The 26,747-nt window shown below is 33.7% G+C and overlaps 2 protein-coding genes across 2 annotated transcripts; one reads left to right on the forward strand and one right to left on the reverse strand.

Annotated features, from left to right (window-relative positions):
• Positions 1–6,588: 6,588 nt before the first annotated feature.
• LOC123551129 (uncharacterized) lies at positions 6,589–14,976 on the reverse strand. The gene is made up of 5 exons (XM_053533412.1): positions 14,861–14,976; positions 13,688–14,009; positions 11,855–12,073; positions 7,933–8,229; positions 6,589–7,323 (listed from the first exon to the last, which is right to left on the reverse strand). Exons 2-5 carry the CDS (start codon positions 13,986–13,988, stop codon positions 7,007–7,009), a joined length of 1,134 nt encoding a protein of 377 aa, XP_053389387.1. The 5' UTR covers positions 13,989–14,009; positions 14,861–14,976; the 3' UTR covers positions 6,589–7,006.
• Positions 14,977–19,616: 4,640 nt separating this feature from the next.
• Positions 19,617–25,743, forward strand: LOC128552396 (putative inhibitor of apoptosis). The gene is made up of 5 exons (XM_053533411.1): positions 19,617–19,820; positions 21,900–22,075; positions 23,143–23,290; positions 23,718–23,942; positions 25,502–25,743. The coding sequence occupies exons 1-5, from the start codon at positions 19,676–19,678 to the stop codon at positions 25,696–25,698; spliced, it is 891 nt and encodes a 296-aa protein (XP_053389386.1). The 5' UTR covers positions 19,617–19,675; the 3' UTR covers positions 25,699–25,743.
• Positions 25,744–26,747: the final 1,004 nt, after the last annotated feature.

The raw sequence follows: 26,747 nt of genomic DNA on the forward strand, positions 1-26,747 counted from the left end.
TCTGTATTTATACATCCCCTAACCACTAATCACATAAATACTTAAACAATATCCAGAAACAAAACGGTGGGGGTGGTGCGTAGGTGGACGTATTTTGTCATTTGCTGTTTTAGGCGAAAAAAATGTTAGTTGCATTAAAAATGGCGTAATTTGTTTTGTTTTTTGACTTGCAAGGGAACATATTTTCAATGGTAAGCGTCTTTACTATCTATGGATTTTCAAACTAAAGCGCCAAGTTGATGGCAATATATATTATCTTTGCTAGGTTCTTGGTTTGACATATTTATCTTTGTTCGTAAACAGATATTGATGTTATTAAAGTGCCAATTAAAACTGACGAAATAATCGTAACCATGAATGAAGATGCGCTTTCTGTACAAAACGAACACTTTTACAGGCTATTAATATTCTAACATAACAATATATTGTTATTGGAGTTGTATATGTTGTACCTCGAAACCACCCGGTTGCAGAAGTATTCTGGTATAAGCAATATTCTGTTGTTTGATGTTATATAAAAGACATTTTTGTTATATGATTGTTCGTGTATATAACACCAAACAACAAAATATTGCTTGTACCAGAATATTTCCGCAACAGGAGGGTTTAAAAGTAGCACATATACAACTGCAATAACAATATATTGTTATATACTCTTCCAAAAGTATAAACATCCTGTAAAATGTTCGTTTTGTACAGAAAGCGCATTTTCATACACGGTTACGATTCTTTTGTCAGTCTGAACTAGCAACATTTTTACAAACAAAGATAAACATGTCAAACCAAGAACTTAGCAAAGATAATTTATACAGCCTTCAACTGGGTGCTTTCGTGTAAAAATCCATAGATAATAAAGACACTTACCACTGAAAATATGTCCTCTAGCATGTCAAAAAGTAAACAAATATCGCCATTTTTAACTATTAAAAATGTTCCTGCCTAAAAACAGAAAAGGGCAGAATATAAGAGGCCTATGTCTGCTTCTAAACAACGGCATAAACCTGGAGGTATTTGAAGGAGACGATGATTGGGAATTATTCTTAGAAAAATAGGTGCTCTAGGCGGCGAAGATGAAACATTTATTACAATGCGAGATGATGAAAACTTCAAGAAAACAGAACCTACAAGGAATATCTGGACAAAGTAATACTGAAAGGAGGCCTGAAAGTGATTGCTCAATTTCTTTCTTCGCCGGTGCTAAGATCTACAGCACAGGCCTTTATGAAGCTGTGCTCAATGTGTGGGCTTATCAAGAGAAAACTGGATAGATTGAAAAAACTAAGGATTAAGTCAGTCCTTATCCTGAATCCATACTTTAAGATCATGGAATACATCTATTGCCGCAGAATACAGACTCAATGTTAGTCAGTGTTAGTTCAAAGGCAATGCCTAAACAGGATCGCCGGAAATGGTCGTAGTAGGTACCGCTGTAGATCTACCGGTAATTTGATTGATGGTGAAGAACCTTGTTCCACATAAGAGTTAAAGTTAAAACTTTGATCTCCAACCAGTGATATACTTTTTTCTTGTTTGCTTATTATACAGAGGAGAACTATATCAAAGATAAAGAAGCATTAATGCGAGCAATTATTTAATCAAGTTTACCTATCAATAAGTCAATTAAGTTGCTCTCAAAATGAATTGTATCAAGTAAAGTCTTGAATCTTTAAAGTCCTCTGAAAAGTATTTTGCTCTCTCTCTCTCTCTCTCTCTCTCTCTCTCTCTCCCCGCCCCCCCCTCCTTCTGTATCTCTGTCTCTCTCTCCTAGGAGCCCTGAGTGACTGATTTTGTATGTAAAGCACTTTAAAATGTTTTATTATGAAAAGTATGATATGCAAATCTGGTACGATGATGATGATAATAATAACAACAGCAATAATAAATGTATTTATTCTAGGTTTAAAGTAATCGAGATTTTACTGTATTGAAAAGTTAATGAAGTGTTGGTTGCACGATTATTTCGTACACATTTCAGTTGGTATATAGCAGAGTTGAATAGTCAGTTAAGTCATTCGAGGTTGTCTGCATTGCTTAACACAACACACACTACTTACATGTATACAAACTGGATTATAATGGCTGGTGAACAAACGACCATATAGGAATTCGGTGGCAAATTTAGTTGCAGTGGAGCCGAAAGAACTTTGATTCCGGCGAAAGGGTTTAACCAGCTTCAGTGGACATTCTCAAGAAATTGAATGACAGCAAATGCTCGTCAACATTTACATTTCAGCTAGATGTTTGTGGAAAATTGCATTTTCTAGAGTTTGATCTACCCAAAGTTGTAACAAAGACTGTCACAGTGGTAAACTTGTCGAAATTGCAGACGAAATCAGTAGACAAGAACTCAGTACATCAGTATGATAAAGTCAAGGATGAGAAGATGAGAAATGTCGTGTCAAATGTAGGACACCGTCTAAACAGAGTGAGGAGACATAGGCTGACCGACAACAAATTTATCCATGTGGTCCAGAGAGAGGCTTAACGTTATGTAAAAGATGAGTATTGTTTTTACGATTTTTGTAATTTAAGTTTAAGATGCGATAAGACTAAGCAGCCCGACGTCAATGGAGAGCGGCGTAAGCTTTGTGTTGAGATTTATAGTTGTATTATGCCAAACCGATGTGAAAAAGTGAGATTTATGGTTCTATAGTTATTTTGTTAAATTTTATCGGAATTGCACTATCCATATTTATAGGATTATGATTTAGCAAGTATATAGTTGTATGACGCAAAGCCGAGGGCAAGGGCAAACGCTACTGGCCGAGATTTAAAGTTTTATTACGTCAAGCCGATGGGAAAGGGCGAGATTTATGGTTCTATAGTTATTTTGTCATTTTTATCGCACTTGCACTACCCATATTTATAAGATTATGATTTAGCAAATATATAGTTGTATGATGAGCTCATGGCAAGGAAAACCTCCAATGGGCGTGATTTATTGTTGTATTACATCAATCCGATGGCCAAGGACGAGATTTATGGTTCTATAGTTATTTGTCTGGGTTTTTTATCACAATTCCACTATCGATATTAATAAGATTATGATTTAGCAAATATATAGTTGTATGACGCAAAGTCGAGGGCAAGGGCGAGATTTATGGTTTTATAGTTATTTGTCAAGCGAGATTTTTAGTTCTATAGTTATTTCGTCAATTTTTATTGCAATTGCACTATCCGCATTTATAACATTATAATTTAGCAAATATATAGTTGTATGACGGCAAGCCGAGGACAACAGAAAGCGCCGATGGGCGAGATTTATTGTTGTATTACGTCAAATTGATGGGCAAGGTTGAGATTCATGGTTCTACAGTTATTTTGTCATTTTTTAACGCAATTTTACTATATGATTTAGCAAACATATAGTTGTATTACGCAAAAGCCGCGGGTAAGGCTAAGCGCCGATGGGCGAGATTTATTGTTGTATTACGTCAAGCCGATGAGCAAGAGTGAGATTCATGTTTCTATAGTTCTTTTGAGATTTTTATCGCAACTGCACTATCCATATTTATATAGATTATGATTGAGCAATATTGTTGTATTACGCCAAGCCGAGGGCAAGGGCGATCGCCGATGGGCGAGATTTATGGTTGTATTACACCAAGCCGATGGGCAAGGGTGAGATTCATCTATTACGTCAAGCCGATGGGCAAGAATGAGATTCATGTTTCTATAGTTATTTTGTGATTTTTTATCGCAACTGCACTATCCATATTTATTGATAAGATTATGATTGAGCAATATTGTTGTATTACGCCAAGCCGAGGGCAAGCGCGAGCGCCGATGGGCGAGTTTTATGGTTGTATTACGCCAAGCCGATGGGCAAGGGCGAGATTCATCGTTCAATAGTTATTTTGTCAATTCTTATATAGATTATGATGTAGCAAATATTTAGTTGTATTACGCCGAGCCGAGGGAAAGGGCGAACGCAAATGGTAGAGATTTATTGTTGTATAACGCCAAGCCAATGGGCAAGGGCGAGTTTTATGGTTCTATAGTTATTTTGTCAATTTTTATCGCAGTTGCACTACCCACATTTGTAAGATTATGATTTAGCAAATATATAGTTGTATTATTCCAAGCTGTGGGCATGGTCGAGCGCCAATGGGCGAGATTTATTGCTGTATTACGCCAAGCCGATGGGCAAGGGCGAGATTTATGATCCTTTAGTTATTCTGTCAATTTTTTATCTCAGTTGTACGGTCCTTATTTATAAGATTATGATTTAGCAAATATAAAGTTGTATTTCGTCAAGACGATAGGCAAGAGCAAGCGCCAAGGCCCGAAATTTATAGTTGTATTTCGTCTTGAGACTTGGGATCTTTCTACTTTCCCCTCCCACGACGGAGTTAGGGTTGAGTAGCCGCCTCGCAGCACACTGACTGGAAAAGTATATTCATATATGTAAGTTTTCCGTGTAGGAATTAAAGGAAATTGATATTTTATATGTTTGAAGTTCAGTTGAACTGGATATAATTATGAAGAAGGTTTTTGCAGTTGTTTTTTTTTTTGTATATATTATGTATATAACTATGTGCAGATTCCGCTCAGTTAAAAACAAAATAGTGTTAAAGTTCATGAATGATGTATTGTGTTAAAGCTAGAAATGTGTTAACAATGTGGATACATGGCAATGCAGACAACAAAATCTAAAATGCATTTATGTATTTGTTCTCCTTTCTTTCCTCGATTTACTTTGATTATGGGATAAATAATTTATTTACGTTTGAGCGTAGCGAATTAGGAAATAATAATAATAATAATAATAATAATTGTGTAAATATGATATGTTAAATCCAACAAGAATAATTTCTTGCTATTTTGCAGTGATAAATAAAAAAGAATAATTTAAAATGAAACAAGTATATTGAAACAACATATTTATTCATGAAGTCAAAACTGACAAATGATAGCGTATCTATTCGAAAATAACTGCACATTATAGCAAATTTACTATTCATGGAAAGCGGGGTGGAAAAACCCTGAATCAAGGAACTGATATTTATAATGACTTGGGATACCAGTTTTATTGATAAAAATAGACAATAAATTTTTCTATACCTGTCATATTTACAACAAGTAATTTTAGCTTTATTTAACATGTACGTATTTGTAACCAGATCATAATATGTTCTTTATACGGAACATTATTACTGAATCTTGCATGTGAGCGATGTACCGTCAGTTAAATCTATCATAATGCATATTATGCCCTTTCTGAAATTGTACTGTTACATTAAAGTAATAGTTATAGTATGTGTGAGAGTGTGTTACCAGGATATATCATAGCTAGGGGTACATCTCGGTATTTTTCTCTTCACATATCTGTCTCGGCCGGTAAAATTTATATATTATTTTCATTTAAATTTGTTTATTATTATTTTTAGACTTTTGATTCCCTTTCTGCGCCTCGCTGACTGAAACACGAAAACTTCGGTTTTAGAAAATGTGTTCCCCAGATAAAAGTATCCAACAAATTTCTGCACTGGTTTTAAATCTTTGCATTTCATTGGCCAAACATATTGTAAAACTTGTTGTTGAAAGAAACATCTGAGTAAACCCAGAATTTCATATATTTCATGTATTTCTGAATTTGGCAATTATCGAGTCTTTGAAACAGTCTAGTTTATTTATTCTTTTACTTTATAAATGTAGGTATTTGTGATAATTCTTTCTCTGTGAACTGTAAATTGGAGCTAAAATCATCTTTTCTTTGAAAGGAAAAAATATACTCCCTCGATAGGACCTGGCCACGGTAAGAGAAAAAGTGTTGCGATATATATCGGAACAGTTTTACTGTGCTGATATATATCACAACAGTTTCTAATGAAACTCCATAGAGATTTCCGTGTTGATATATATCGTAACAGTTTTGTAAAATATCAGCACATATTTGTAGTAATAATGTGTGTTACCATGTTTAACATACTTTAAAGATCAAAGGAAAATTGCCGCACTATGCGATAATGTTTTTGCAATATTTCGAAAGACGTATATATATGTACTTCATATCAACACTGTTACATCAGTACAATACATGCATATAGATAGCAAATTATATGATTGCTTGAACCTTCTAAATTTTCCTAAATGCCAGTTGTAATAGTTATAATATGTATGAGAGTGTGTTACCAGGATATATCAGAGCTAGGGGTACATCGAGGGTATTTTTCTCTGCACATATCGTCGAGGCCGGTATGTCGAGACCGATATGTGAAGAGAAAAATACCGAAATGTACCCCTAGCTCTGATATATCCTCGTAACACACGAGCATAACATATTATAACTGTTTTATTGCATAGTTTTATCATTTAAATTTATATATTATTTTAATTTTTTTTTTTAATTACAATTTTTACATTTTGATTCCAATTCTGTGCTTCGCTGACTAAAACTTCTGTTTTAGAAAATGTGTTCCCCAGATAAAAGTATCCAACAGATTTCTGCATCGGTTTTAAATCTTTGCATTTCATTGGCCGAACATATTGCAAAACTTGTTGTTTTGTTTGTAAAAGAAACAAAGAAAAAGAAACATTTGAAAAAACTCAGTTGATGTATTTCTGAATTTGACAATAACTATCGAGTCTTTGAAATATTCTAGTTTATTTATGCTTTTACTTTATGAATGTAGGTGTTTGTGATAATTCTTTCTCTGTGAACTGTAAATTGAAAGGAAAAAATTATACTCCCTCGATAGGACCTGGCCACGGTAAGAGAAAAAGTGTTGCGATATATATCACAACATTTTATAATGAAACTCAATAGAGATTTCCGTGTTGATATATATCGTAACAGTTTTGTAAAATATCAGCACATATTTGTAATAATAATGTGTGTTACCATGTTTAACATACTGTAAAGATCAAAGGAAAATTGCCGCACTATGCGATAATAAACATGTACAGTACTAATATTACCTACTGTTTTGACATGTGTAAAGCTATATTTTAATCACTATCATATTTAATGTGACAATACACACTTTTTTAGCAGATACGGTTGTTAGTTTGCAATTTTCAATGCCTTCAAGCCATTCTGCTTTTTTACACCATTTTTTCTTGGATATTCTGAATGATCTTGTTTGATGTGTTCTAGTTCCAAAAGCAAACAAGCATTTTCTTTCTGAAGCTTATCAATTTCTCTTGTGCTCTCTTTCTCCTTTTGTTTCATTGTAATTTTGATAGTTTCAAGTTCGTTCAATAATTTAAGGTATTCCATTTTGCTTTCCTCATTCTGATGTTGCGTTTCTTCAGATTCATCATCTTCTTTGTTAATTTCAAGTGTTTCTGTACTTTCTATATTTGTTTCAGATGCTGAATCTTCTCATGTAAATAAACGTAGATAAATTACTTATTTATCTCAACAGAGATAGTATACAAAGTTTAAAAAGTAAATTTCCAAAATGTTGATGTGGTAGAAAAGAATGCTCGAAAGAAAAGTAGAAATTCATGGAAGAATTGAGCATGCCGAACAAAAACAAAGCTAGAGCTGTAGTGAATGTTAACAGCAGAATGAGCACTTTACATCTATATCTATAAGATACATTTAACAATAAATGGATTATCATAATGGTGTGAAAGTAAAGTGGTTGCACTTACAAAAGGCATGAACATGCAATATAGAACGGACAAAAATAAACTGAAATAGATAAAACGCCTTTGAACGTAACATAGAAATGCATTTGTGACCTGCCAAATACACCTACGTTTAAATACGTCTACTACATTATCAGTTGTATCATCTTGTAGAGAGGTATATCGGGACGGAGATAATCTATAATATATATCTTGAAATTATTCTTTACACATGATAAAATGCAAACTAAGTTCTCACGCATTAAAACTGAACAATAAGATTCAAAAGTTTTAATCAAGGTTAAAAACAATAGGAGCATCTTTTCGAAAGAAAATATAATCACTTTAACTTGCCTTTTACATCGAAGATAAATCTTCTGTTGCAAACAACCACGTAATCTACCATCATCTCTTGAAACACATCAGAGTATATCTTTCTATCTAACAAGTCTTCAAGAATCTCTGCATACACGGAAGGCATCATAAACGTGACAAGTATACTTTGTGACTCAAGACCAACGATATGTATGTCGGATTCGAGTGCGAATGTCATCATAGATATCCTTCGTCTCAGATTTTCTAGACTTTGTCTTGTATACTTTTGAGCATCCGGAACTTTAACGTGAAGCTGAGCATACTTGTAACCATCGGCTGGAAAGGATTGTAATGCATTGAGCAAATCTGAGTACAAATATGATATACCTTTAGTTTAAATATTGTACATTTGCCAACTAGTTTAGTGTAGGGATAATACACGTTTCTTCTTGTGAATTAATGTCTGCAGAAGCCCGCGGGATTGTTTGTGACCGAGAACAAAGGTCGGGGTAAGAGATTCTGCAGACGTTAATACACAAAACAAATGTGTATTTTCGCTATTCTTGCATAAAAACATGTCATATAAGATAACTTTACGATTCCTGTACACTTTTCAGTTACCATTCTGTTGTGCTTGGAAACGGTAAACATGTTTTGCATGTCCATAACCAGGGCCCAAAAGTAAACAACATAACTAAAAGCACATATTGAAGATTTTTACACGTTTTTTTTATCTCTCGTTATTACAAACTTGATATTACCAAAAATTGTTCATATAACTTCAACATTTGGTAAACAGTAACACGATTTCAAGAACGATAACTTTCCATTCGAGTTATTTTAAGTATGGACACATTTGGAGTACGGATGAGTACGAACGTAATGACAAACTTTCAAGCTGTTTATATAAATTCTTCAGAAATTTGATTAAAACATACCGACTGATACTTAACATAATTATAAATATGATTCATAAAAACAAACAATCGCATATGAGGTTGTCTACAAAATCTGAATCGACGCTGAGTTCTTAAAGGGGAGTAAACAAGGAAAGAAGCGAGTACGAACATTGGGGCAGCGCATTTGGCGTTAGTTACTGACACAGCAAAACATGCTATGGTTTAGATTGCATCTTTTATGCTTCAAGAAGAAGTTTTTATGAAAGAAACAAGACGCAGATACGAGATGTCAATCTGCGCAGAAATACATAAACGTCCCTGGGAAAACATTTCAAAAATGAAAATCGGATATTAACAGCAGGTGAATTGCCTTGTTTGCACACGTTTTTTTTCTCCCGTTAATACGTGGTCGGATCTACGGAAAAAGTAGTTTTTATGCAAGAATGACAAGTATAGTATCACTAATGAGATGACGTTATTCTGACAGCGTGCTCGAGCTCCGTGTCGTATTTGGGCTTTTTACAAGCATCAGATTACAATAATGCATTAATCATTATATCTATTATGATGCAAGTACCACTATTTATTTTTTTACTTTGATTTTGTTTTTATATCTCAAAAATGGATTACAGCATATAGCATAAAATAAATGAAATAGTCTAAAAATAGGTGGTTACAAAAAAGGTTATAGGTTCCTTTTCTTAGCTTTCTGTCATAGCCTGTATCTTCAAGTAACAACAGATCACAGAGTGATCTTGGCGCCCACCACTGAGTCATTTTTGAATGTTCTAAATTTAATCACTAGCTGAAGGTCAAAATCAAGGTCAAATTTCATTTCACACTCTACTGTGCATGTGGTCCATGCATGTGGCCCAAATGTGAAAGCTGTAGCTTGAGAAATGTGAAAGTAGGTCACTAGATCAATTTCAAGGTAAAAGTTCATTTTGGTATACAAAACTATGCATGTGTTTCAAATTTGGAGGCTGTAGCTTGAGAAATGTGAAAGTAGGTACTAGGTAAAAATCAACGTCAGATTTCAAATCAGAACACAAAAAATGCATCTGGTCCAAATTTGAAGCCTGTAGCTTCAGAAATGTGAAAGTAGGTCACTAGGTCAATCTCAAGATCAAAGTTCATTTCTAGTGTTTCCTGCAGACTGTTAAAGGGGCATGGTGCTTCCCAGGAAAAATTGCACTTTTAGGGCGCGCTTTGGCATCAAAGGGGCATTCAACCAAATGCGCTTTCCGGTGTCATTTTCAAACTATTTTCACATTGCATCTGAGAATATTTCAGACCTCATGGTATATATGTAGTATTATTAGATAATGCCTATAATGTGAACAAGCTTTCCTTTTTCTTTTCATACTTTTAAACATTCTCATTCTGTTACCCTCATGAAGTATTGACTTCCATTTCTGAGAGACAAATATAACAATTAATACCCAACAAGTTTTATTTAACAGCTTTTGATTGAAGTTTAAATAATGTAAATCTTTAACACATATAATACAGTCTGCTGCAGTTATATTCATGCTAAAATATTGCATAGACTAAGTATGTTTATCAGATTAATACTTATCATAAATTAATTCTTTATCTGGGTTGAGCAACAAGCATGGGAAAATCAGATTTTAAAAATACTTCCAGTTAAAATCTTACATGTATGAAAGTAAAACACACACAAATAAGTGTAATACAGCAGTTATATTAATGCTATTGCATAGACGAAGTATGTTTATCAGATTAATATTTATTCTAAAATTTTTCGGTATACAAAACTATGCATGTTATCCAAATTTGAAGGCTGTAGCTTGAGAAATGTGAAAGAAGGTCACTGGGTCAAAATCAAGTTCAAATTTCATTTCGGAACACAAAACTATGCATGTTGTCCAAATTTGAAGTCTGTACCTTCAAAAATGTGAAAGTAGGTCACTAGGTCAATGTCAAGGTCAAAGTTTTTTATGGTGCAAAAAACCATGCATGTGGTCCAAATTTGAAGGCTGTAGCTACAGAAATGTGAAAGTAGGTCACTAAGTCAAAATCAAGGTCAACGCATGCCAAGGTTCATCTTGCCACTCAAAACTATACACGTGGTCCAAATTTGAATGTTGTAGGTTATTGACAAGAAGATTTTAAAAGCTTTTCCATATATAAGTCTATATGAACCATGTGACCCCCGGGGCGGGGCCATATTTGACCCTAAGGGGATAATTTGAACAAACTTGGTAGAGAACTACTAGATGATGCTACATTACAAATATCAAAGCCCTAGGCTTTGTGGTTTGGAAAAGCATATTTTCAAAGTTTTTCTCTATATAAGTCTATGTAAATCATGTGCCCCCCCCCCCCCAGGGCGGGGCCATATTTGACCCTAGGAGGATAATTTGAACAATCTTAGTAGAAGACCACTAGATGATGTCACATACAAAATATCAGAGCCCTAGGCCCTGTGGTTTTGGACAAGAGGTTTTTCAAAGTTTTTCCCTATATAAGTCTATATAAACCATGTGACCCCCGGGGCGGGGCTAAATGTGACCCCAGGGAAATAATTTGAATCATCTTGGTAGAGGACCACTAGATGATGCTGCATACCAAATATCAAAGCCCAAGGCTCTGTGGTTTTGGACAAGAAGATTTTCAAAATTTTTCCCCATTATAAATCTATGTAAATTATAAAAACAAACAAAGGGCCATAACTCACTCAAAAATTGTTGATTTTCAGTGGGACACAACTAGGGTACCAATACATGATTCTGACAAAGTTTGGTCAAAATTCCCCCAGTAGTTTCTGAGGAGATGCGATAACGAGAAATTGATAACGGACGGACGGACGGAAGGACGATGGACCACGGACGCAGAGTGATTTGAATAGTCCACCATCTGATGATGGTGGGCTAAAAAGAAGTAGGTTTCACAAATGAGAAAGGTGAGCAACTGTGGAATGATTAGCGTATGCTGCTTGTAAGAGTTAATTCCCTTTATTGAGATTAACAATAAATTCAAACAAAAGTTGTATTATGCTTTTTGTACCACTATTTAATTATTTATTTCTATTTTCGTACCTGGTTTTTTTGGAGGTGGAAAGAAATGTATTGTTTCTTTCGTATTGTTGGCAAAATCGCAAGCCTTACGTATCGATTTTTCCTTTCCGGTAAATTTTAACATCAGTTGTAGATAAAGTATATCATGTCTACTTATGATTGACCTCTTCTTTAGTAATTTGAACAGATCTAGAGGCGATTTTATTTGCTCTGTCGTTCTTGTGGAAATTCCTTCCTCTCCTAGAAAACAGAAAGGTATCAATGCTAGGATAAATAAAACACATGTAAGTACTGAAAAATATTTCTATTATCTTAAATGGATATTTTTTTGTAAAACAGTTTGATTGTATAAATAAAGTTTTAAAAACTATTTCATTTGAAGTCAAAATATTATTTTCTGAATATTGCAACAACATCAACATCAAAAATAATAACAACTATTTTCGTATGTCTATATTGCCTATTAACATTATTTACTTTTTACTTACAGACATGGTTTTTACGCAACGTAAAAAAGATTCATTTGATATACGACAAGTAGATATTGAACATATTCAAAATTTATGAAAAATGTCGTTTTATGAACACTGAACGGTTAACCTTTGTTTAAGATGTGGCTAATATACACATTAGATATCAAATGAAATGTCAGAGCTTGCAGAAATATATGAATATGACATGTCTGTTTAAGACATTGCCATTCCTAAATTCGTGTCTGATCCACGCTGTTTCGAGTTTTTAATCAAGGTTTCTCGATAAACCTTACTGGTTTTTTTCAGCAAAATGAGGTGTTGACAAACATAGATAAGCACAGAAGGTACGAATATACATGCTAATACAACAGTATCGCAACAGAATGATGGTAAAGCATGTAACTATGCATATAATTATATAGTCTGGCTAACGTCTAGATAATCTTTTTTTTTTTTAGAAAAAATAATTCTTTTTTTATATTCTGATTTCGTCAGTCTTGGCTCTGATTATCTAGTCTTGCTACCGACTAGGTAATTTTTTTTATAGCCTCAGGAGTTATCTCCTGTGAACAAAACATAGGGTCTGAACACAGACGAATAATTATACATCGGCTGATACTATATTGGGAGTGGCACACTTGCTGTTTGGTTAACACAGGCGGATTCATTTGATTTGAAAACTGCTCGATGTATTTACTTGTTAACCATTTTCAAAAAAAAAAAAAGACACAAAAACTTTTATTCTAGTTTTACCGTGCTGCACTGCTGTACACATTTTAGTTTCTAGTCTACTCCAAAAGTATTTCACAAAAGATCTAAAACTTGATATATACTTTCTTAATTTACAACTATACATAAAATCACGCAGGTCAAATATTACAAGGTTTTGCTTTTGTTTTGAATACTTTTTGCAAATATTTCTGTTGTAAATTTACTTGGTGCTCAGATATTTCTATTGAAAATTTCGCATTTTCTATGACGTTATGCTATTTATTATCTACCTTGTACAGAGATAAGTTATCATTTTTTTTCATTTGATGTTTATCTAACTATTCATTTATTTTCGATATATTCAGGATTTAATTGTTTCAAAAATTCTTTCTTTGGTGAAATTTTACTAATATCATTTTCTTTGATTTTGCAACATGAAACATTAAGATACGTTTAATTAGTATATAACAATATGAAAAAGCTGAAAAGTTGAATAAAAAATAACCATCACATGTCCCTCATGCTGCTATATACAACATATGGTTCTATGTATGTATTCTGACGCATACACTAAAGCACTAAATCATACATTGTTCCGATAAATGAAACTGCAATTTCACCCGATTTATGAAATTTTATATTTACCTAATATGTGAAATCGTATATTTACCCAATAGCAGGAACTTCATTTTTTCTAGATCATCATGTTCTATTTCCTCAGCAAGACATAACAAGAAATTATTCAATTCAAAATCTTTAGGTGGCCTTAGAGGCAATACCAAATCAGTGAGTGGTTCCTGTATTGTTTGATTAGACAAATCATCATTGTTCTGGTCGTTGGTAACTTGATCTTGAGGGGGAGTATCAGCGATGTTCAAGCTTTCGCTATTGGTCTGTGTAGAAATTGCATTAGCGGTATCATCTGATTCTGCTGGAATGGGTATCGCATCTGTCTCTACTTGAAAAGACATACCCTCAGTTTTCCTGCTTTTCTATGGAAATTGAAAACCAAAAAAAGAAATATCACAAGTTAGTTTAACTGATGACCTCCTTTGCACAAACTTACATCCTAAATCCCCACCATGTTTACGTAAATGAAAGATACACTTGCTAAACACATAATGGTAATAAAGACACGCTATGTGCTCTTGTAAAAATATATGAGTCGCGGCTCGTATGTAACTATAATACCTAACGAACAAAATATGCATGTACACAATGCCTGTGTCCGACGAAATAGGTAGAAAAAAACGGATATCAAATAAATGTAGCTCGATCTTTACGTCTGAAGTCATGATATTACGTCATTTATCAAGATGGCAAAAAGTAACAGAGATGCTATAGTTAAATAGCAACCGTATTTTAATTGACACGCTGGCAACATTGCTATTTTGATTTTCTCAAGATTTGATTTAACAAAAGGTATTGTATGCGAGATAGTTTTAAATATATTAGAATCGTAGAATCAACTGAAAATCTAGCAAACTGTTTTTGTTTCTATTTCTAAACTTGATAGCCCACACTTTCGAAGTCCACGTTATAAAATTAGACCAGAGGAAAGATTACGCATGCAATCCATCTTTTGTCTAAGTGCATATCGAGGGCTTGGCGCAAAAATATTGTATCTTGTTCTTTATTTATATACGCTTACAATAGTTTTGCACCAAGCCCTCGATATGAGATCTGAAGTTTTGAACAATTATAGTTAAATGACATAAAACACAGCAAAAAAGTTTTATTCGAATATGCAAAGTATTCAATGGTCCAAAAATGGATAAAGGTTAATGTCAAAGACAGCTTAATAATAATTAAAACTCCATGTGAAAAATATTGAAGTCCTTACCTTCAAGTCCTGCTTTAAAATATGATTCAAAATGATATTGAGGTAAAAGCTGCCTGAGATTTATAGTTTTGCTTTACATTGTACATTGTTACTTACGTCATACTTTTAAGTTGTTATCGAGTTTGATAACAGCTTTTCGATGAAAAATACAATTATTGCCTGATTGAAAGATAGCAACTGAAGCAAAACTTGTGCGAAGATATGCTGAAAATTATCAATAAATTGATAATTTCATTGAAATATAAACAATGTAAAACATATAAACTTACTTTAACCCCATATCGCATTGAAATGACATTTCCCAAACGGGAAAAATAAAAAAGAATTTAGATCTACGTGTTTGCATATTGTTTGAAATAAATATCATGTTGAATAACTGATATGGTGATTCAGTTATCAGTAATAGTATCTGTACATAATACTAAAGTTATCTAGAGATCTATATTTTATGTAATACTTATTTTTAATGATGATTTTTGTCCTAAATATTCACCAAGTACTTGATTACCCTATCAAGATAAGCCTTGCACACTTTTAATTCGTTTCCGATGATATGAAGTGTGTTGAAATTTCAGGCATTATTGTTATAGATGAATCTACGTTATTCATTTTAGTTTAAACATATTTATTTCGAAAAAAAAAACCAAATCAAATTTTACAGGTAAACATATATAGATATCTAATACAAATAGATTACAATTTTGTTTCTCACGTCTCTATGGGAACAGAATTGAAAATTGTGGCTTGTAAGGTTTGCTGTTTCTATATGAAAACAAATATATATCTACAAGAGCACTTGTGCTTTACATGCCATTTGTGTGTGTGTGTTTGGGATTCACCGGGAGGAGATAACTCTTAGTAACAAAGTCGTGTGAATTAGGATCGTGACTCCATTTTTTGGTATTTATCCTTTTTCTCAGTTACCCTTTATCGCCAAGAAGCCAAAAGGAAAACGCATACATTTTCCAGAAACTCGTTGAGACCACAATAATCACTGTTAACAGTAAATATATGCCAGTTGACACCAGTATACCTGTGATTATACCAATTTTATTTTTGTGTGTAATCTTCCTTACTAAACGGCCCACACTTATAATTAACAAGTTCAAACATAATTGATTGCTACGAATATGAAAAACCCTGTTGTTTATCTTAAAACAAAACCCTGTGGCGTCTTTAGTGCCTTCGAAAATCATTCCACAAATGGTTTCGTCACAACACTTCAGTATTTACATTCTTTTAAAACCTATGGCAAACACGAATCTAAATATTAATGTAAAAATCAACAATTACCTAAAATTCGGAATATCAAAGAAATATTCGAAGAACAAACAAGGAAGATATGTATCTAATAGTTACCTTCAGGTGGTTGTTATACATATACTAGTCACTTTCAAGTAGTCAGGCTCGCTGTAACAAATGCTATTTCTGGTACAATCTTTTTGACCTTTGAAGGGTTTTGACACTTATTTGCTTTTTCAAAGTAATTATACATTTTAACTTACTCGTATGGGCATCCTCTCAAGCCTTATAACCAGTTTTCCGATAGGTATGTAGTTCTTCAGTACGAGTATGCTCCACACACCACACAAGAGTAATACGCATGGATGCATTCATTAAATTTACATAGTCAACATTGTGAATATTTTCAGTTCGTTTCAGAATTAGCCGAATTTTGCGAAAACTTTTGGCTAAAATCTTAATACTTATACGTCTGAATCATTTCTAAAACTACTGTGATAAATCTTTTTTCTGCATGCAGCGGACGATTTTACATAAATCCACAGCTAAAAACCAGAACATCAATGCTTATTGCCAATTGAAATATATCTACAGCTATAGTAGGCATCTTAACAATGTACTATCGGTCTTAACTGTTTGTCATGTTTGCAACTTTCCTAGTATATTTATTGATGTCTAACTCTCAATTTTCTAAACAAAATGTAAAGAATTCATAACATGAAAAACAGAAAATATCAATTTGAATCGCATACTGCAAAACAGTTTGCGGGTCGGATCTAATGTGTGTGCGTGCGTGCGTGCGTGCGTGTTCGGGTTTAACGTCTATTTCAAAACTTTTTCAGTGATATTCTTGTAGCAATGAGCACAATGCCCAACATTATTGTGCTGCCTCACTGGAATATCACGCCGTAGACACGTGACATGATATCCCACCCAGTCACATTATACTGACACCGGGCTGACCAGTCCCATCACTATCCTCTTAATGCTGAGCGCAAAGCGAGGATGGATACTAGGAACATTTTTCACGTCTTTGGTATGACGCAACAAGGGATCGAACCCAAGACTCGGAGTCCCGCACTCGGAGCTGGCGCTCTACCACTATGCTATCAAGGCGGTCAGGTCAAATCTTGAATTGCAATACCAGCCGTGAAGTGAGAACTTCAAAACGCTGCACGTATCATAAACATTGAGTTGCTAATCATAAAGTGCAAAATGTTTTCATTTTTTCCCCATTCAAAATGCGAGATGCAAAATATTTTGCAGTTTGCTTTATGACTCGTTTTAACTTGCTGTTTTCAGAGACTGTGCAAAACGCATAATTACCGATCTCATAACTAAACTACATTGTATGAATGAATTATATCAATAAGACTCCAGAAGTCTATCCGTAAAAATACCCTCTATGTATAAAATATACGTCAGGAAAGCAACGTCAAAGCCCAGGGTCACTTGAAAATACAAACGGAACACAAGGTGATCGCAGTCTAAGGAGCGTGCTCAAGAAATAACATCAAAATACATCCACCACTTTACGATAGTAGTCAGATATTTTCAACCATTCGCTGACGTCACAACAATAACGACCTGACGCCACAACAATAACAAACAGCGATCTGTGTTTTTGGTTTAGCGAATACCATACATTAGCATATGTCTGAGAAATAGTTTTATTTTTGCAGAATGCCCTACATCAATGTTTTTCCATGAAAATTTTAACATTTTTCTCATATGTTCGTTAGGGCAGAACTTCTCCCGACCCTTTGTGAAAAACCGAGCAGCTACTTTTGTGAAAATGAAGGCCGATACGAATTTTAACACAGAATACATCTGTTGCATATACTGGCATAAAATGATATAACTGGATGTTACGCAATGGAAGTTATTTAATCAAACACATATATTAGTTTGGTATCTTTTTTACATTTATGTTTTCCAGTGTTCCTGGAATCTATGCCAGTCCTGACCAATTCTCTGAAAGCAACGGTCAACTTATCAACATCAGAGGTGGAGTGCGAGATGATTTCACACGCGATGTCTTTTAAACATCACAGAGAACGTAGTACGCCTCGCCAAGGGATCGTGCTCTATGACAGAGCATAGTCGGCATTGGATTGCTTTACTCTTATTGTTTCACAGCTTAAAATATTTGTTTGTTTTTGAGTTTTAGTAATTATATGTCTAATATTCAATGAAAGTTGCATACTAACTACCGGTATTAAAATATGAAAAGCTGTCGCCACTTCCATGGAGAATAGTTATAATTCTATAAGTAAATTCCTTTATTGCGTTTGACTTTACTTTATATCAACCGTGCCCTTGAAAACAGAGAGATGTTTACTTCAATTTCTTTTTCAAACGATTACAATCTGGAACATACAAGTAAGCACCAAAAACTTTGCAACACAGCATTATGCATAACACGTTGTGACAGAGTGAATTGTGACAAGGGACCTGCTAATATAGGGACAGCTTAACGGTATTCTTAGGCTATTCTTTTATCTAAAGAAGTTCGTTTTCTTTAATTGGTTGTAGAAAATGAAAGAAATACTAGTAAGATATTCAGATCTATTCTTTAATTGTAAACACTTGTGAAAGTTATATGAAAAATGAAAAATCACTTTCTTATCAAACGGCCGTTCACCTATATTAAATACGTTCTGACTACGAGTCAAATAGACTTTTAATAAGAGATTTTTGCTTCTTTGAGGCTATATAGTGAAGACATATTCGAAAGAATACACGTCATTTTCCCGACGGACCAGCCGATGGATAAGAAAAATCATTTTGATATTTACTTCTTAAGAAATGTATTAAAGTACATCTTAAAATAAATGAATCCACTTTCTCACGCTCGTTTTTTTTTACATAACGGGCTAAAACCGCTGTAGCAAGATCTTGTTATAATGGTGTTATGCATTGTTCTGTATTTTGTAATCTTCTTGGCGCATGCTTGTGTGTGCCAAATTGTAACTGGATTTGAAGTTAACATTTTTCTGCAGTCATGGATGATATAAAGTGAAACCAGCTGAAATAAAAGAATTTGCTCATACAATTATTCCTTAAAAATCCTCTAAACTATAATACATGACTTTAGCCACCAAGCAAGATACTTTGAATAGTCAAAGTACAGTCATGACAGTTGTCATTAGGCTTACCTAAGATTAGCACACAAGATGCATGATCATTAACAGTCTTGTAACACGATTACAGATATAATAAGCCATGAGAAAATATGCTGAGTATTCCCTTTCAAAGTGATCCATAGATTTATACTCTCCCGATACGTTGTCTCACCATATGCATTCTTTTTACAAAATGTTTTGGTTTCAAGTCATACACGAAAAAGTGTTTACATTAATAAAAATGCATTTATTGGATGATTTCACTAATGTGCAAATTTGTTTAATGTACTATTGGTCATTTTGTGTATAATAAACGCTTTACATATACACGGATTTTATCTTTCTAAATTTAAACATACTATAAATAGTTTTCTTATGGTTTTTCCATATTTAAAAATAACAGTCGTAGTTAAAACTATTTAAATCGAATGAAGGTTTTGAACAAGCAATGGAATTTTATCCTGGAATATCAAATGGAAGACCAAAGAATCCTGATTATTCCTTGACAACGGAAAGATTGGCAACATTCAAACCATGGTCACCAAAAGGGATCGTTATTGAAGAACTCTCAAAGGCGGGATTTTATGCTACAGGTATTTAGAATTCAGTATAAAAGGACGGACATATTTTGCTGACCTATTTTGCAGATAGCCTTAAAGTACATTCATCAAAGTTTGGACGCTACATGTATCATTTTAACCCTTTTTATTTTATAAAAATAAAAAACCTTATATTACATATTTGGAATTTTATACATGATATGTACCTAAATAGTTATACAAATATGGTAAAATCCAAACCAACAATCGCTTTCAGAAATGAGTTGTTTTTATAAACGGATACTAGAAGTTTTCTAATGTGAGCATTTCATCGTTGTATAGGTTATAGAGCATCTATTTGAACAGAGCGAAGTGAAAGCAGTAACTTTTTTATTAGAGGGTCAATAGGTTGCGTGTATGTAAGCTTATTTATAGTCGCCAGCGGTAACACATATGCACAGCTCCTCCAGGAGACTGTTAGTAATGTCAGTAGGATAGTGAAAGATACAGACCCCCTCCCTCCATTCTAGAAGCTTCCCTGTTTTTTAGCGTGCCAAACGAATTTTGGAAACTCTTTCTGTCATAGTTGCTCAATAAATCTACTAAATGGATTCACTGCATAAAATTCCATTGAGATAAAAGTTTGATGACTGGATGTTAGGCTAGTTAAACTATAAATCATTTTTAAGTTTATGTGAAGTGTGTTGAGAGCACCACGAGGTTAAATTTCACATTCATAATTTATATACTAAATTGTAGAAGAAAGAAGTTCATTTTGTTTGGAAATATACAGTTTGTCTTATATCTTATGTGTTTTCGACTATCCTCTTTCTTTTTTGTTGAAAATATCAAACTTCTTTGGCAAATATGTTTTCTTAGAATATTTTCTATTTTGACCTAGTACGAGCCCGTACCACTGGAACATACTATACAGGTAAATGCATGTATATATATTGGATACAGTTTGACATCTGGAATAGCTGTAAAAGTAAGGGTAGGCCATACATTGATGTATGGAAGTATACGTTCAAGTCTCTACATGCTAGGTACACAATATGGATGTGTAGGTAAATGTTTCCATGTAACGGGTTTACTATCTTTTACAAATAGAATGAACGAAAGTAGACCATTAACAGTTTTGGCCTTTGACAGTCACACTCGGACAGACGTTCAAATTTTGACTTTGATAAAAAGAGACAACATACTAACTCGAAATTTCGACTTAGCATAAAACGATAAAAATAAAACGCACTTGGCATTAATGCTCTAAAGATATTTAGTTACCGGTGTTCTATTTTTACCCGTTACGTTATAATAATGTCTATTTAAGTGCATATTACTAAAATAGAAATTTTTCAGAGGCATATATATTTTAAAGACGTAATAACAATGAAACATAATTGTAATCTCTTTGTTATCAGATTAAAAATCTGTACTGATTTCATCTGTAATATTTGATCCATGATACCCGATATGGTGGTGTAAGTTTCAGAACATTGGTGCAATTAGCAAATCAATAACCGCACAAAAACCTTTAGAAAAAATAGCGAAAAAAAAAAAGAAAAAAAAAAATGCGATTTCAAAGCCCTTTAAGTGTAGTTTGATAGCTGTTCTTATATAAATCCTTTGTAAGATTTTGTTTTCATTTTAATATCCTAAACGAGAAAAACAGTCTTTTCGAAAAATTATTTCTAAAAATAACGTTAGGTATAAATGCACATAGTCAGAATAACAGTTGTGTCCATAAATGAAAAGTTATTGTTTATATTGTAACCTAACCTTTAGCCTGCTGGCGGCAAATGATTCTGCCTCTGCTACCAGTGTAGATCAGCCTCAATCTGATCTTGGTCTGCCCTGTTCGCTAGTCAATCAGTAAATTTTCAGTGTACAGCCCTTCGACTGATAAATGGTATTGCCCAAATTTAATGATGGACCAATCCATTTTAGAAATATAGCAGGTTAAAGGTTAAATAAGGACAATATTATCAGATTTAAACAGATATGCATCAGAAATAAATTTAATATGACTTTGGTGATGACGCAAAGTAAAATTCCTACACACATAAAAAGTAGTATATAATTCAAAAAAAAAAAAATGAAGAAACTTTTAGTAATATGATTTTTCTATTCCAGGACGCCAAGACTCTGTAAGATGCTTCTACTGCGGAGAAGGGATGCAACACTGGCAACAGGATGATGATCCTTGGATCGAACATGCTACACATTTCCCAGATTGTGACTATTTGAAGCTATGTGTAGGAGAAAAGTTTATAAAAAAGGCACAGTATGTGAATGAAAAAGTTACACAGGTGATTGAATCTTATCTATTGTAACAGAATACCTAGAGAGCTTCTTTAAAACGTGTAACTGCAAACTTTAAGTGATGACACGTATGCACTGAATCAGCTAAAAATGAGTATTTAGTTTTTGCTAGTTTATTTGATAACATAAAATGATCAAATGTTAAGGCGTCCCCGTAGTTTATTGCCTAATTTACCACGGTTCAGAGTTCAGATGTTCAGGAATCGAATGAACCACGAATGATTAAATATTCAAGCATTTGAGCGATGAACCGTGTTAAGTAAGACGACGAACTTCACAAACTCCTTGTTTGTTTTCATTCTGATATGTTTATTGAAATATCATGATAAAAAGAGTGGCGAGCTTCATTCACCACAGGAATAATGCACCGGGCGTCATGCGTCTATTTTACGTCATAATTGACGTCAAAAATGCTCTCTCGTCGGTCCGTACGTCAGTATAACAATTTGATCCCTCTCATTTATTCAGCCGAACAAATCGAGCCATGTTACAATTGTAAATCAAACGCCACTTTGTGTTTCAATTTTAACTCATGAGTCACCACTCCTTAACAGGATGATTGTATGGGTGGCAGTGTTCATTGGATTTGACTTTTCCTGTTGGACTTTTGTCCTTGTTTTGATATTGTTTGTATTATCCGACAGTACCATTGGTATTAAAAATACGTTAAAAGACAGAACAGGAATTATTAAATGATCAAAAACATCTTTGTTTTCATAGTTAGACCTGACTTTTCAATGACAATATGGACTGCTGACCCATAGTTTCCATTTGTTGTTCAATCTTACTGAACATGTCAGATTATCTCCGATAACAATCAAGCAACGTATCAATTTAAATTATCTATTATAATATTATCTTTAACAACGCCTTTCTGGTCATCAAATAAAAATATTCTCAGTCTTACTATATTTTTGGTTGACAGCGGTACACTTGATTTTCTTTTTGTTTTGGTTTTGCGTTACTGAGTAGAAGATTCAAACAGAAACTCTCATTTCAATCTGGCTTGTTTTAACACAGTGTTTATTAAATGATACGCTTTTATCCGTTTAAGGAATCTCCATGCGAACTTGTGAAAAAACATCTTGTTCCTGATCAGCTGATAGAAGATTTGAATAGTAATGCCTCCCTGCTTCTTATGGAAAAAGGGTACAAGCAAGAGGATGTTGAACACGCGATCGAAAAAGCAAGGGAAAAGCACGGTTAGTTAAACTTGGGAGCTACATTTCTATTTGGTTTTGAAAATATAATGATAATAGTGCAGTCACTTTGTTAGTAGCACACGCACGAAATATAAAATTCTAACATGTATACCTTTCTCTAAAGTTAGACTGCGTACAGGCAAACAAGTTCTTGGACTTTTAACATTAGTATGAAATATCCAACTATTGACAGATATGTTAACTTTCAGTGTACTTATGGAAATATCATTTTTTATCAGAAATTGAAACCTGATATGAATACTGACGCACGTATCCAGCCAATTCCAGCCATTTCCCAGTTTTGTTTACATCAGACGTCCGTTGTAATGTTACAAATACAGGTTAAAAGTGAAAAATGATACACAGTTTAAGATCATAATGATGTAAAGACATTTCTTACTTAACTATTTGAAAATTTTCATTACAGGTAGCGGAGATTTAAGGGCTCCCGTTATTCTCGAGGCTCTACTTGAAAGCGACTCGTTTACCACGCCCTGTAGCAAAGACGCATTATCTTCTCCACGACCAACCAACCATACGAATTTGTCAAATGGCCACGCTGAACGACTAGTACATTTTCCTGTCAGTTTGGTAGATAGTTTCTCTGAGTCCCTTGGAGAAAAGACATATACCGAAGATGCACTTGATACTGGTAAATGACTAAGATCTTAACCAACGCTTTATCATACTTATGGCAATACTTAATAATTTTCAGCGCATTAAGACCGTGCTATATTTTAATAATGTAGTAAATACCAAAATGCACTGAAATTTGTTTTTATAAAATTAGGCTGATACGTAGAAGAAATAAAATAAGTAATGTTAATGTTTACTTTGAAATGTGTTTAAGGTATTGGACCTCTAATAGTAATGTTTAAAATATGGCATTTGCTTGGTATATTCTTAAAGTTGACCATGTTTCGCACTCTTGCAACTTTTAAACAACTTTTACCGTGCCGTGATTTTGTAAATTTTGTATAATTTATAGTATCTCCTAAAGCTCGAGTAGAGACAAATTTCAATGTGATGGCCACTATCTAAAACGTTTGCAGAGAATTCATTACAGCATTAATTTTGATAAAAGAAACATCAAACTATTGTTAAACAATAGTAAAACACAAAATAAAACTGTAAATATCATTCTTTCTAGGGTGCCTCAAGTAAACAGATTTAATGAGACAGAATTCTAACTCCAACATTGAAAAATTAAGGTCGAATCCTGTGGGTCTGTTTTGAATTTTGCTCACTTCATTAAAAAATAACCTTGGGGCAGAAGTAAAACCTACCTGAATTTCTTCCACAATATGTAATCTAAAGAATGAAGGCAAAATAGAGAACTTTTACCGCATGTAACTAAGAATTTTTAAAGATGTCTAACTCTACCCCTCCTGATTCAGAGGTAAATTCACTTTAACAGAAGAAATCGCTTATAAAATAATAATTTTCCACTTTTGTACAATACATCCATAATAAGTATTGAAAGAAGTAAAAACTTACTAGAAATAAAGAAAAATATGGAAAAAAAACAAATTTGTCCAAGTGGGGCTTGAACCTACGCCCCGCTGAAAATTGCAGTCAATTTAGGTTTATTGTAGGAATTGAATACTCTTCATAAAGAAGTTACTCTATTACGGGTCCAATACCTTAAAGTGCATCTTACATCAAACTATCACAATATTATATTCATATATGATGTTATTCGAACTTTTCTATGGTATTTGTCTTTTAAGTACTTATGGGCCTGTTTCATCAAATTAAATGAGCATCTTTAGATAAAATGCAAAATGTCAAGATTAACTTATCCGTGCTTCAGTACGGACTTCATCTTTTAGGTGAATTTAAGTTATCTAAATTATCGTATTAAGAATTATATTGATATCAGCTAAAGGAATTAAGAATAAGAATAAAATTATTACATTTGATCTGGACTTGTCAAATTCCTTAAATGAACTTAAAACGCTTTCCTGTTTAATTGAAGAACCTAGAGGAACCAACACAAAATACCACATCGCTAACGTAGACACATAAATACATAAGGAATATTCGCAGTTGTTTCATTTTAAGTAACATAAATGCTTACAGACATACTTTGAAATGGAATCCATTAATAGATTTCACTTCATAGATACTATGGACACACAAATTTCGTGTAAGTGCTTCTTAAGAGGTAGTCATACACAAATGTAATCAAAAAGTATATTCATTTTTCAGAGCAAGACCGTTTGTTGAAAGAGAACCGTGCTCTGAAACACAGGATGACCTGCAAAATATGTCTGGACAATGATGCATGTATTGTGTTTATTCCGTGTGGGCACATGGTATCATGCACGCAATGTGCTGGCAGACAGAACAAGTGCGCAGTCTGCAGGGCTGATATAAAAGACACAATACGGGCATATCCCGCCTGAAACCCAAAGATATTAAAGCTTGGGTAAATGTTGATAAATAAAAAAGTGATTATCATATTTCACTACAAAAACCAAAAACAAAAATAATAAAGACAATGACTCAATAAGAAAATCCACGAACGGAACACGGTGAAATCAAAATCCTGCTGCAGTGTTCACTATTTACCACAATATACAATAAAATGCATGGCCAGGGTAACACACACATACACACACGCACGCACACACACAAAAAAAACAGTTGGGACTGCTTTGGAATGTTTAGTGGCAAAAAATCTACTAATGAATTTTGTGTGGTTATTGGTGTGCACCAGTACTCATTCTTAATCCTCTAACAAAACAGTGTTAATGAAATAAATCTATATTCCTAACACACAATGATAACTAAATGCGCGACAAGCAAAATACAAAAATGCTTGTATATATAATTATATGAACCGTACACGTAACATCTCATTTTACGTCGGTTTATGTTTGTTTTACCAGTTTTTCTTCTTCTTTCTCTAAATATTCAAAACAAATTGCGCCTGTGATTGTATAATATACAAATAAGACACATCTTATAAAACTGAAGAAAAAACCTACTGTTGTATATTATTCCACAAGAGTATTTAGTTTTTTTAAATAAACAATTAGACTGTCAAAGGGTGACAAAAATATGCAGCCAGACCTTGACTCGAACCCGGGGCCTCGGAATACCGTTCCGATGCTCTACCGACTGAGCTACCCGTCCGTTCTATACCGTGACATATTTCCCCACCATTTTGAAATTCGTCCTCAAATTTCAGCGGGTACTTTATATTATATAAGCAATTACAGGCGCCAAGTGTAATGCCGTTACGGTCCCACGTTGGGTGCCAAATGTCACAGGGCGAGAATAATATGCAGCTAGACCCGGACTCGAACCCGGGGCCTCGGAATACCGTTCCAGGGCTACCCGGCCGTCTAAACACTTTCTGCCCGTTTTAATTTTCAAGTTCTATACCGTGACTATTTTATTATTAATATTTTTTATATAAAAGATTGCTTTAATATTTGCATTTGGTATA

The sequence above is a fragment of the Mercenaria mercenaria genome, unplaced genomic scaffold, assembly GCF_021730395.1.
Source record: "Mercenaria mercenaria strain notata unplaced genomic scaffold, MADL_Memer_1 contig_2770, whole genome shotgun sequence".
In the NCBI taxonomy this organism is placed as follows: Eukaryota; Metazoa; Mollusca; class Bivalvia; order Venerida; family Veneridae; genus Mercenaria; species Mercenaria mercenaria.

Bases quoted from the DNA above. Each gene is read 5' to 3' on its own strand.
- LOC123551129 (XM_053533412.1), bottom strand. From the start codon at position 13,988: ATGTCTTTTCAAGTAGAGACAGATGCGATACCCATTCCAGCAGAATCA. The intron at 12,074-13,687 runs GTAAATATACGA...TCTGTTTTCTAG, and splicing joins AATGAAGTTCCTGCTATTGG to GAGAGGAAGGAATTTCCACA. The intron at 7,324-7,932 runs GCAAGTTAAAGT...TTACATGAGAAG, and splicing joins ATTTATCTTCGATGTAAAAG to ATTCAGCATCTGAAACAAAT.
- LOC128552396 (XM_053533411.1), top strand. From the start codon at position 19,676: ATGGAATTTTATCCTGGAATATCAAATGGAAGACCAAAGAATCCTGAT. The intron at 22,076-23,142 runs GTGATTGAATCT...TATCCGTTTAAG, and splicing joins TGAATGAAAAAGTTACACAG to GAATCTCCATGCGAACTTGT. The intron at 23,943-25,501 runs GTAAATGACTAA...TTCATTTTTCAG, and splicing joins CGAAGATGCACTTGATACTG to AGCAAGACCGTTTGTTGAAA.